Genomic DNA, 13,835 nt, shown 5'->3' on the forward strand with positions numbered 1-13,835 from the left:
GCTCTAATGCAGACATATAAACTAGGCAGGAATGTCACGAATGTAATGTAACAAGATCCTGAACACGAAAGAAGGGACGTGTTTTGAGAAGTTACTGTATCACCTGCATCAAAAGGGTTATGGTATTTGTTTAGAGAATATTTAAAGCAGACTTGCTGAAACATGAATCTATCTAACAGATCGCTGCTGAGCAGTCGACCCCCAAAACAGCTCCTCGAGGGCTTTCTTAAACCAAACAGCTCAAAACCACAAATGTTTTGCTTGTTTGTGTCAGTGAGTGAATGACATTGATGAACACAAGAAATACAGGCACACAGAGAATGTTTGGGGTCATCACAGTGTCTTATAGATATCATTTATGACCACGTGCCCCGACTGCTCGTCTTGTGAATCAACACTTGAGACCGCGTGGTTGGATGTGTGGTGACCTCCTCAAAAGACACCACATATTATACAGTTTATACCATAACCATAATCAACCAGACTTCAACTCTGGACCCTCCCTGTCTCTGACTCAAACCGACTCGGGTGTGTGACTACAACAAAAAGTCAAAAACTACAGGAAATCAGATTCCTACACTTCCTATTAATGTCCTGAGAGTGTAACTTACAACAATTCTAAAGCAGCCAGGCTGTAAAGGTTGTCAGCGGGAGTCAAGAAACCGGATTGGTTTGGGGGATTAGTTTGGGGGATTGATTTAACCTCCAGCAAATACTATACGCTGCTATAAATAGGCAGGTTGTTTTTAAGAGGATAGTCAGATATTCAATATAATGGCTCTTCTTTTAGCTCCTGTTCTTGGAACTTTTTTTTTTCACAGTAAATATCTCAACAACAATTAAATGGATTTTGCACAGACATTCATAGTCACCAGAGAATAAATCCTATACCGACTTATGTGTTCCCACGGACTTTTCCTCTCACACCACCACAAGGTTGACCAGTATTGAGTGACTTTTAATGACATTTGGTACCGATATTCAAGGTCACCAGTGGATGAATCCTAATCACTTTGTTTATTGGTAGGGTCAAAATGTCCACTTATACAGTGAAATATCGTCACAGGCATTTCTGGATTGTAAAATATGTTTCGTAATGACATGAGTGATTCCCCGGGCTCTTTATCTCGCCCCATCAGCTCGTCAAAATCTTTGGTTCAGAGGGAATTGTCGACAATTATTGGATGGACTGCTCACAACATGTTAAACCTATTTGATTTCAATTACCTTTACTCTGAAAAACAACCCTGGCCAATATTTACACTTTAACATTCACACCAAGGATCAAAAAACATTTGTCCACTTTACAATTTGCAACGTTGTTCTTGACCAGATGGCCTGCATGGCATGACCAGCCTAATTCCTCATTACATTTGTGCAGGAGAACCAAATCTATCACACGACGTGAGTGAGAGCGTTACAAAGTTAGATTCACTAGATTAACAATGAGAGATGACAATCCAGATCTCTACGGTATTGGCAAGTGTTAGCAGCCGAAAGGACACAGTGTCTGGACAGCTCACAAATACTAAAGAGATTTGAAAGTTGCCTACAGTACTTCCCCTCCTCTCTCTCTCTCTGTCTCTTTCTTCCTCTTCTTTCCTCAAACAGAAAGCTTTCTTGACTGTTTTCCAAAGCTCTCAGGGGTCAGGAGAGAAGCACTGACTCAACACTGCCCACTCTGTATGCAGAGTGGCTCGTGGGTTTCAGATTTTTGGGGTGGAAGGGAGGGGGGAGGGGGGGGGGGGGAGGTACGGCTGTCTTGGAGCCATATGGCTGAGGCAGGGTATGGACTTTATGGCAAATCTTTTAGTTGGATGGAGAGAAGAGACAGATCGACATGGGAACACAGACGGGGTCTTTGTTCCACACTTTGCATCCAGAAAGCTCTTTTCAGCGCTCACCTCGTAATCACTGGACTCACCACACATGCATTTCTCAGTTTCTTTCACCCTATTTTGTCTTTTTATATTCATCCTGTCATTTGTAATATAAATGTATGTACGACGAGAGCGTACGTGTAACCAGAGTCAAATTCCATGTATGTGCACACATACATGGCCAATAAAGCTGATTCTGATTTTAAATAGCTAAAACCATTATATAACACCTTAATATCAAGTTATAGAGTTAAAACATGGACTCTAGTCAGACTTAAGTCAAAGAAGTGAGGACTTATATCGTTTTGGCCTTGACTGCCTACTTACTGCCTATGCATCGAAAGGACTTACTTGCTATTAAAAACATGAGAACTTAATTGAATATGTCTTCAATAAGTTGAGATGACTTGAAACTTGCTTTCGAAACAGACTTTGAAGTTGTGTCCGATCGAGGCTCAAGTCAACTCGGGGACACGACGTGAGACTTGCTGTCATACAGCTGAACTGACTATCGATCGTCGTCAATGATTTGAGACTTGCTCTTACAAGAGTTGCAATTTGACTCAACCCTCGTAATAAGACTTCACTTGGACTTGTCTCAAGAGTCCAGGCTCTAAAGGGCTCCACATTACACTGCAGCAAGGCACGTCTGGAGCTTTTAAGAATGAGCTGTGTCCAATAAAGCTGATTCTGATTTTAAATAGCTAAAACCATTATATAACACCTTAACATCAAGTTATAGAGTTAAAACATGGATTCTAGTCAGACTTAAGTCAAAGAAGTGAGGACTTATATTGTTTGGGCCTTGACTGCCTACTTACTTACATACTTAAAAAAAATACTAAAAATCGTTACATTTAAAACCGATATGATATTTAATTATTAGGTGTCTGTGTCTTTTAATTACTGTCTTCTCGGGCAAGTTGCTGTCTAAGGGCAGACAGAACTCCACAAGCCTGCTACTGGCACACCACATCCAAGATCTATGGCAAGAGATGAACGTGGAATAAACAAGGCATAGCTGTTGGGTTATTTTCTGCCTTTCATAGAGGGCCGACTCTAAAATGTGTTATTCAGACCCACAGATACATATTTGACCTGCCCACCATACTCGTGCCTCCTACTGTGGCAGGCAGAGTAGCTGAACAAGTATGTTCTGTAGATCTATCATTCGGAGGAAAAGGGGGAAAAAAAAGTCAAACTAAATAACAAATTCATGTGGGATCAGAGTTCATGTAAGCATATCACCTCTTTTATCATTCAGGGGGCCAAAAAAACAAACAGACCCCACATTCCATCTTGGGTTCTGACTCATAGTTTAACAACCACAACTTGAGATAATTGGTATTAGTTTTTTTTCAAAGGCTGATCTGCTGGCGCTGCCATAAAGAGCATCGCTCAGGGCTCGAGGGCGAACATCGCACTTATCTAAATGTCATGTATGAACCTATCAAATGTTAGCACTATGAGAGATTGTTAGATGGCTTTAAACCCCGTAAAAGGTTACGGGTTTTAAATGACCAAGTTTCAGTCCTCAGATGTTAAGGATATAATATTAGCCGTGACAAATGTTATCTGTTTTTTTTGTGTGTGTTTTTTGTTGTTGTAATCATGTAGTTTCAACAGCAAATAATGAAAATGCAGCAGTTCAGCTTTTGTCCACCTGGCAGAAATTCTGCACTATCCACAAATGCAGACTTTGCTGATGTGGAGATACCAAAGAAGTAAAAACAACTCGGGGCCTTAAACAAACCAAACCATGAAGGGAAAAGGTCTCAGCCAACCACCGGCCAGACTTTTACTTTGTAAGTGAAGAGTTTTCTTGGCTGTCAGTAAAACTATTCTGCAAATCAGGCAAATGTTAGCTTGGAATTCAGCTTGTGCATGACCTGATCTGGGACCTGAGAATCTCTTAAATCTCTATGTATGCAGGCATTGAATAAAGATGGTAGTACGATTGTGTGACAAAAGCAAACAGTTTCAAAGAAGCATTCCTCAATGGCACCGTGTCTGTGTGTCTTTCACATTTAGTGTCTTAGCTGCTCCACAAGAGCAGTTTGGTTCCTTCCTCTGGGGCACTTTAATGCTAATTTTAGCCTCTACTTCACTGGAAGGAGACCGATATTTAAGAGAATATCTACAATTTCAGGGTGTAAATGTAAAAAGCAGGAAGGAAGTAGAAAGCGTTTAATGTCGATGAGAATTCATTAGAGTATCCATGGCCAGTATGCTTGATCTGCCATAGAAGGAGATTGCAGGGGATAGAATAAACAGCAGTGTCTTTCTATCATTCTTACTCCTCGTACTCTGAGTCTATCAAATAGTCTGAATGTGTGTGTGTGTGTGTGTTTTGTGTATGTATTCTCTCAATGAGTTCCAGACATGTTTTTCCACCAAAAAAAAGAATCCTATCCCCCACTCGCCTGGTAGGGGAGATGTGGGCGGGTCTTTGGGTGAGGCTTTCCTTCTAAACTCTCATAACGGATAACTTTCAGCAGGAGCTTAATCTCCAACTATTTCAAAAGTTGGTTATGCACACCCAAAGCCTCTCATTCCAAACAAACGTCATTGCCACTTGCACTGGTCAGAGAGTAATGGAAACTAAAAAGAAGAAACCACTGTTTTAAACAAGATGATGATTCAGCATCAAAGTGCAGACGAAACAGCTCATAATGAATGTTTGCATTGGAACCATTTAGTTTTATGATCACAGGTAGTATTCTTAGATATTTAATGTTTTACATAAAGGCTCCAACAACACGCTATATAATTGTCTCGTATGTCTATGGGCTACATGCCTATTCACGGGAGCGTTTAAAGAGCAGATATACAATTATAATTTCTTAATTCCTTCGTTCAGAAAGTTAGTTTGAGGCCAATAATCATTGCGGCAGTTTGTTCAGGTCGGTTCTTTTTTGTGAAACATATGTTGCTTCTCTCAGTTCATTCCCAGCCTGTGAGTGAGTCACTGTTGTCCACAATGTTAATTAACCCCGTGTGTGCAAATGTGCGTGATGGAGAAGTCAAGAATGAGGTAAAGACGCAACATAACAGCGAGGAGGAAATACATTGTGATTTAATTGATTATCCAGGAGTTCCACTGTTCTTTGTTTCTAGTTATGTGCATGCTTTGCAAGTATAAGTAAGTCTGCCACAAACAATTAAATCCATTGCAATTTTTCTAGATAAATTGATTCATCTTTTAATCTTTGTCCAACCAACAGTCCAAAACTCAAAAAGTATTATTAGAAATAAGTGAAAGCAGCAAACCCTCAATTTTCAGAAACAGTACATGTTGGACATTTTTCTTGAAATTACTTCATTTAATATGAAAATAGTTCTTCCTCTGTTTACTCTAAACAACCCACAATTGTGTGTGTGTGTGTGTGTGTGTGTGCATGTGTGTGAAGGGGCCTTGGGGGACACCGTGTGCTTAACTCTTACCTGGTAGGAAAGGAATGATCCTGCGCTTAGGGTCTTTCTGGCCTCCTTCCACTGGGAATTTGTCCAGCAATTCCATCTGAAACACCACAATTAATTAAGACTTATTAGCACACAAAGAATTTACACTCACACATGTACATAAACATGCCCGCCACATTACACGCCACATGATACCGAAGGCCGGAGAGGAAGGGTTCACATTTTTACAAAATCAGCAGTTCCTACAAGAAATTCGGCCAATAAAAGAAAGGTCTGCCAATGATTAGGAATGTCCTGAGCAGATGGTATGGTTTTTCCCCTCTGCTTCATACTGTATGTTGTTGCAGCAAAGGGGCTGTTAGCAGCAAGGCACCACTGACATAGTGGAACATTTCTATTTCTATAATTGTGATGGCCAGAGAGCAGTGGTTCCTTAGATCTGCCGATCACCACTTCTCTTGATCATTCTTTTCCATCTCTTTAAAACTCACACAGTCGTTCAGAGTGAAACCTTTATTCCTACTTGATATAAAAGGGGCATACCAGTTATTGAATTACACCCTCTGTAGTGACTTTTTGGCGTATATTTTCTTGTCATCAAACCACATTCGCTCATCAAAACAGGACATACACAGTTACAGTGTTTGGTTTCAGTACCAGGTGTTGACATCAAACAGCCAAACATGGTACTGACTTTTCAGCGATGGAGGTGCAACACGTCTAATTTTCTCACTTTTAAGATATTGTGTCTGAGCTCAAATATAAGCATGCAATACTGAGTCAAATGTGAATACACGAAAGACTCTAGTGTCAATGTTATCTGTTGACAGATGGATGAGTGACAGTCCCATCCGTAGACTTCCCCAGTTGCATTGTGTCAAGCTTTAGCTGAAATCAGGGGGACACCACGTTGTATGATCTTATGCTCCAAACTAATAAAAACAACATTGTTAAAGATTCAGCTGGTCTTTAGTTGCAGTTAGAGTTCACCATGTGAAGGCTACATATAAGGACTATGATATTATGAGATTAACTGCATTTCTGACTATGGTCTTCCCAATGTCATCCTGATAACATTATATCTATCAAGGCTGTGCTCCATAGAGACATACAGTATAAGGGTCAAAACAAGTTGGCTCTCCAGATTTCCAAGCCAGGTTGGATTTTCACCCCCCCCCCCCACCCCCATGTTAAATATCGCGGTACCTTGAATGGTATGAGGGACTCATTTCTAGAATATGCAGCACATGCAATACCCAACAAGAATGTTCTAGAATTGGGGCTTCGGTATGTATTTTTACCCTCAATGGCTAAACTTTCCCATCTCACAGTAAATGTATACAGAAATGATCCATAATTTGTCCTTTATGGGCTTAGATGTTGTCACATAAATATAACGGTTGGTTGTGGTCAGTAAGGTACATTTGCCATTTGCTTTGGTGTTCCCACACGTCACAATAAGAAGCATCCTGGCTGCTGTCAACATGAACCATAACTGACTCAAAATATCCAATCACTCATCAGCCTCCTCTGATCCACCTACTCTTGAATCTAATTTTAGACATGTGGGTAATGAAACACAAGCCATGCACATCGCTGGCTGGAGGATGCAAGTTGCAGTAGCGAGCTGCATGTCATCACCTGACTTTTTCTTATTATTCATTTCAGTGAATAGCTGGTATTTCTGTGAGACGATATCGGCCCTGATACTGCTAATATGTTAGCGTACAGGTTTTTTTCCCCTAGTGTAATCACGTAGCTTCTACAGCAAGTTGTCTCACAACATTAATGAGTAAAGCTATCATAAAATGACCGTAGGTAAATTTGAAAGAAACAATATGTTGCATTTAGTCAAAACCAACAGACACGGTGGGAGGTGTGATATGAGGTGTGGCGATGGGGGAGGTTATGGGAAAGGCATAGATATGAGCCAAAAGGTATTTTCTATTAATTACTTTCTTTGGATGGTTTCAGTCTGGTCAGATTCCAAACATGTGGTGTTGTGCCATAACTTAATGAGTGGCATGTAGATTAAACAGCCTTAAATCCCCTAATTAGATTGGCTTCGATACTTCTCTATTTTGAGGGGAAAATATGGAATAACTGTGTGACAGCTTGCCCTCTTGCCACTGTGATGCGGACCAAGCCAGAAGAATAGATGGTAAAATTGAAACAGATGTCCCCCATGTAAACATCCATGACATAAAGATATATTTTAGTGCTGGACAGGTACATGCATATGGATGGAAGGCACTAGTTTGAAACATGATGCATGTTCGAGCATCTGAGGGGACATTTGTTTTACAGGTGAATGAATGAATGTCTACAGATCTTTGTTTTCTCTTCCCCACTTTATTTTTTCACTAACTCTTGCTCCTCCGTTTGTATCAATTTGAACATGTTGTGCAACAGCCTTATTCCATCTATTGTACTAGGTAGTTCAACAATCTCATTTTGACCTGATATTCAAGACCCTCTGTTGAAATATACAAGCCTCAAATCTTCAAGCATGCCAAGAAATAGACACCGGCTTTGGAATCCTAACTAATTCTTTACCGATGTATAAACTGCACCAACTCTTCTACCTCAACTAGCCTTTGTAACTTATCAGGCCTTAAGTTGGCCAAAGAATAATAGTAGTCCACTGTGATGAGTCCAATAACGATATGAGTAGCTACAAAACAAATAATTCAATTAACGATGCCTCGCAGACACAAGCGTTGGTATTAATTGCATCTCAGAAAACTTGAGAACCTCAAACCCAACGAGGATGTTATCACAACTCGGTCTCGGATTTGTTTCATCAGAAGAAGAAAAATGTATGACAGGGGCATGTTTAATACTCTTGAATCTCCATTCAGATACGGTTGCACTAAAATGACGTCTTTGGCTATAACTGCTAAAGCTCAGTGTCCCACTGTTAAACAAAAGGACAATACAAAAGGAATGGGGGTAGTATAGTGAGCCATGAACCCTCGTTGGTGAGTCAGTCCACTTTATAGTCTTTAGTCTCATTGTTTAAGATGCAGCAGAAAAGAAAAAAAAAGGAATAACATTTTTTTTTTTTTTTAAAGCACTAAACTCACAAATCAACAATCTCCTTGGCTCAGATCAGTCAGATGCTTCATCAATGACACAGCACCAACTTAAGAGACACAGCGTGAGCAAAGAGAGACAAACACAGAGGAGCTTGTACCCCACACACTGTAATTGTTCCCATGTGTCTGACTGCGAGTGCAGAGTGGACACACCCAGTCTCTGTGTCTACTCTAGACCTTGTATCTACTCTGTAATCAGAGCCACTCAAACAAGAAAAGGCATCTGGAGAGAGTAAATATGTCTCTTCAAAATACCAGTTACATCATGCGCCCAACATTAAATATTGGTGCTTTACAGGCAGGAGGATGACGGGCCACGGTGGAACACAGTCAAGTGCCACATGGCTTTCCAAGGCTGTATTCTCAAGTATGTTATTGTGAATGATAAATATTAGTGCTATAGTAAAAACACATAGTACAACAGCTTATACAAATGATCACTTCAGTCTATGACCTCATTAGCTCCTGTAGGTAAATGCTGTACAACATCAGGAGAATACAACCTTTTCTCACTCAGAAGGCGGCACAGGTTCTGGTCATCTCACGGCTCGACTACTGTAACTCCCTCCTGGCAGGTCTACCTGCTAATGTCATTCGACCTCTACAGCTCATCCAGAATGCAGCTGCTCGACTGGTCTTCAACCTCCCGAAGTTTACCCACACTACTCCGCTCCTCCGCGACCTTCACTGGTTACCGGTGGCCGCCCCCATCCGCTTCAAAACATTGGTACTTGCGTACAGTGCTGCGAACAGATCGGGTCCAGTCTACATCCAGGACATGGTCAAACCGTACACCCCACCTCGTTCACTTCGCTCGGCTTCTGCCAATCGGCTTGTAGCTCCTTCACTTCGAGCTAAACACTCAACAAAGTCACGACTGTTTGCTGTGCTGGCTCCTCATTGGTGGAACGAGCTCCCCATTGACATCAGGACAGCAGAAAGTCTCTACATCTTCCGTCGCAAACTAAAAACACATCTTTTTTTACTATACCTTGAATAGGGAAGGTAGCGCCGTAGTAGCACTTTGGTAGCACTTACATGTCTCTTACTGATAGCACTTTGTAGTTTAACGTTATTGAAGAAATTGTACTTGCTTGATTCTTGTTGTTCTGAGTTTGGACTCATGGTTTAATGCACTTATTGTAAGTCGCTTTGGATAAAAACGTCAGCTAAATGACATGTAATGTAATGTAATTAGCTCTAGTATGATATCTCTGTACATTGTGTCAGAATATTACAATTCAAGTTCAAACCCTTGAAATGCAATAAACCTTTTTTCACAATTAATTGACTTGAATGCATTAGGAGAAGATATTGCCATCATTTCAAACAATGCTCGGAAGATATCCAGATTTCAACATGCAGTTCAGCTTTCATCTGGCAGAGCAATGCAATAATGGAAGGAGTGAGCATAAACTGTGAAATATCTATTTAATACATGTTCTCTTAATTGTGATGTGTCAGTTTACACAATTCAGTCATTGATTCACTACAGTTAATAAAGCTTTCCATTGTCTGTAAATATGCAACTGTACTGTACACTGATGCAGAGGCTAACACAATCTTCTAAGGAGCTATAATTTGTCTAGTCCATATCCGCTTGTAACCTTCAAATAAAGGCATAACATAGAAAACATCTGAGACAGACAAGACTTTCTTGAATCAGAGTTCAAAATGCCAGAGAACAATAGCTGCTCTCTTGCAACATGCCTATCTTTTTTTTTTTTACTTATTCCACTGCTTGAGGTCATTTTTAACCCTTTACAGACAACCATACTGTTAACGCAGGCTGAGCTGATGGTAAACTTGAGAATAAAGAAAGTATCTGTGGCATCCGTAAGCAGGTATGTGTAATGATTGGCTGGATGATTAACGGGGCGACTGTGGGTCAGTGGTTAGCATGCCCGTCTTTCAATCAGGGGGTTGGCAGTTCAATCCCCCGCCCTAGTCGATGTGTCCTTGAGCAAGACACTTAACCCTGCATTGCTCCCCGTAGCTGTGTATAATGTAACATGTAAAGTGTTTTTGAGTATCTTAAAAAGCGCTATATAAATTAAATGGATGATTATTATTAATAACATCTATGTATCATCAATATACATACAACCTCAGTGTTAGTACTAAAAGGCAGGTTTTATAAATACTTTATGCTGACGTCATCCAAACCATGATTGCTCAATAACAGCACATTGTGTAATATGATGAACAACTAAACAGAGCTCCCATTGCACACTGCTGACTCCCCGCTGCTTACAAACCACCTCCGTCCCCAGCAGTCATAATCAAACACACATGAATAAGCAGGTTAAGACAAAACAGAGAACAAGAGAACAATCCCAGCAATAGTTCATCTTCATCTATGTTACCAAAGGCAATTTCAGTGAGTTAAATAGTTTTTGACAACACACTTAATTCTGACTCTTTTTTTCTTTCTTTCAGAACATTTAGTCCACACCATCTAGATCTCTGACATAAACATAACATTTACTGCAGTAAATTATGGACCTATCTTTCAGCATTCCCTTAGTAAAAACACATGTTGGGAATTATTGTTCCAGGAACAAATTGCACTGCTTAAGGATGCACATTATATTCTGAACATGACTGTGTACAATAAGGAAATTAGTATATTGTTGCTGAGTGGTGGAATGTGCACAACAGGCAGCCTCATTGCTCTAGGCTAAATACACTTAAAATGGATGGACATTATGTGACAGCTGTGCAGCTCAGGATAAGCAACATACAGTTTATTGCATTTTTTGCTCCAGCTTTAAAGTAGGAGTGTATCCTGTACCCAAAGATGCTGGGAATGCTTGTGAAGTGTGTGCAGCATGGAAACTAGTCTTGGTGACATGGAAATCAAGTTGATGACCCCGTGACAAAAAGTCTCGGCACTTTCCTTCCTTCTTAAGCAAGAGAGCCGTCTATTTTTGTTCACAATTTAACACAGGTTTTATATAAAAATGCACACTATGTGATCCTGTCACACCGTTCACTGGGATGTAGCAATGGATACTGCACTTCCTGATGGTATGTAGGGGGAGTAGCTACATAGAATATGTGGGGGAGAAATATCTCAGGTGAGAGGAGTGTCTGGATGTTGGTCAAGTATTCTCAGGAAGTGACTGTTGCCAGACATGCAAGATGTTATGCACTAGTTTAAACACGAACGATCTGCTTGTTCCACAGAAACACAGTTATTGTGACATAACTTATTTCAAAAGGAATGTAAATTTGTGATACGATTATTATAATCTAATGATACACGTGCACGTGTGTGTGTGTGTGTGTGTGTTTCTGCTCCACACAACTTGGTCCAGATATTTTGAAGAGGAACTTATAATGTGCCATCTGATTATAAAATATGGATTGGAACAACAACGCCGATCTAGAAGAATGCAAATTCCCTTCATAATTGTAGAAATCCTATTGAAGTCAGTGAGTGAGTAAACAGTCTGTGGTCAGTGTTCCACAAAAAGACCAAATTGTCTTGGGTTGAACTACGGCATCAGCAGTTTGGTTGAGCTGTGTTGGCAGGATGTGGTGAATAACACTTCCTGTCTAGCTCTGAGGCTTTTGGTATGACCAGTGACCACTTTGTGTCTTTTCTTCTTTTACAGTATCATCTTTTCTCTATTCACATAAAACACTCCTGCATATAAAAGGCAAGACAAAAGCATCAGAGAGAATAAGAGAGACCAGAGCAGACAGGATACAGGCAGCATAGGTTGGAGAAAAAAAAAGCAAAGGAGGATGCCATGAAATGAAGAAACGGTAACGAGAGGAGCTGCATGACTCATCTCTTTGTCAGTATCCTGGCCCGGCACCTGGGATGACGCCTGATGATGTCAAACCACTGCCTTATCCCTCATCACAGTCACCAGTGTAACAAGTCACATACATGATTAAATAGCTCGTCATCAAAAAGATCACAAAAAGTTTTGAATAAATTGTACAAACAATGCTGCGACATAAAACGGGTTTAATCTCTGTGTCACATCATTCCAAGTCGCCACTTTTCTGGAAGAAATACCCACGGCCTTAAGGTGGCTTATAATATGTCAATGCCAAATCTAACGGGAGATAAGCGATTGGCTCTTAATCTCTCCAATTGGGTTTATCTGCATCTCCCTCACCGAAAATATGGAAATATTTCACATATGCTAATCACTGAAAATATCTCACATATGCTCTTCTGGTTCAATGCCATTGATCCGACACGGTGAGTCTTTGGCAACGTGACGAGCAACGAGTTTTACAATATGGCCGGATGTTTTAATCTTCATCCGCTGCTAAGATTTCTGGTTTTGAAAAACTCACAATTTCTGGAGACAGAATCATTTGAAGGTTTACCCAATTTCCTCCTCCTCACTTAGTCCCACTAACAAGGTCTGAAAGAGCCTTCTTCTTGAGCCAAAATCATCAAAGGTAAAAGCAGGGCTAAGGCCGAATGATCACACCGAATTTATTGGATCACCGTAATTATGATTCTTTTACCAAAGCTTAATGAAATTGTGTCGCAATCTTCAAAACATAAAAAAAACACTTTGAACTCTATATATGTCATTGAAAATAGATACGGAAGCCTGAATTCCAGTGAAAAAAATCAAAAATCTTGAACTGGTTATACAGTACTTAATCCAGAAAAGCATAACACAAACAAACAGACACAGATACTAGTGGTGCAACAGATCATAAAAGTCACCGTCTACCTTCAATCCAATGCTAATTTTCACTGAACAGAGCCTGAATGCATCATAATGTAAATGAATGGAATGTCCGTTTGTTAACTGTTAGTGTTGTTTACAATGTAACATTATTAGATATCGGCGACAAGAAAAGCACAAATGCTGATGTCCTGATCGTGTATTTTTCTAAATATTGGCAGATACAGATCGCCAGTAAAACTTTATTTCACACCGTGATGGTTAATGTTAAACTGTTTAAGTAATCTGCGGTTCACATGCGTGCCGAACCGTGAGGGGGGGATCTGTACGGATCATGGATAGACAGTGGTCCGTTACACAACCAACCAGACAGACAGACTTTATTGTTTCTTTTAGGAGAATGCAACTTCAAATACGAGGGTCTATATTGGCAGAAATATTAATTAAAAAAGGAGTGATAGGGTCTGTGCTTGTGTGAGAAGAGTCAAGTTCAACTGTAGCCCTAACTGTTTGACAATAGCTCAGCAGTGGGCAGGGCATAGATGACTTGATACCCCTTTCAAATGTTCTTGGTAATCAGCAAATAGACGTTTTAAGCCCACATTTGTTGAATACACACAACAAAACTTTGTGTTCATAGCTACACGTGGACTTTTACTTTGGCATGGTCTCAACAACAGAACGGTGCAACGATTAAGAAACAATCATAAGTGTGCTGTGATCTGATTTAAAAGTAATACTGTTTAGAGCTTTTGAAGCCTGAAGTC

The 13,835-nt window shown here is 40.2% G+C and overlaps 1 protein-coding gene across 2 annotated transcripts in view; it reads right to left on the minus strand.

Annotated features, from left to right (window-relative positions):
- sh3pxd2b (SH3 and PX domains 2B) overlaps nt 1–13,835 on the minus strand; it is a 35,695-nt gene that overhangs the window by 17,641 nt on the left and 4,219 nt on the right. For both annotated transcript variants that reach the window (XM_034549654.1, XM_034549655.1), the window contains exon 3: nt 5,325–5,400. In XM_034549654.1, coding sequence (XP_034405545.1) covers nt 5,325–5,400 — 76 coding nt within the window. The remainder of the gene's footprint in view (nt 1–5,324; nt 5,401–13,835) is intronic.

Source organism: Cyclopterus lumpus, chromosome 14 (genome assembly GCF_009769545.1).
Source record: "Cyclopterus lumpus isolate fCycLum1 chromosome 14, fCycLum1.pri, whole genome shotgun sequence".
NCBI classification, from domain to species: domain Eukaryota; kingdom Metazoa; phylum Chordata; class Actinopteri; order Perciformes; family Cyclopteridae; genus Cyclopterus; species Cyclopterus lumpus.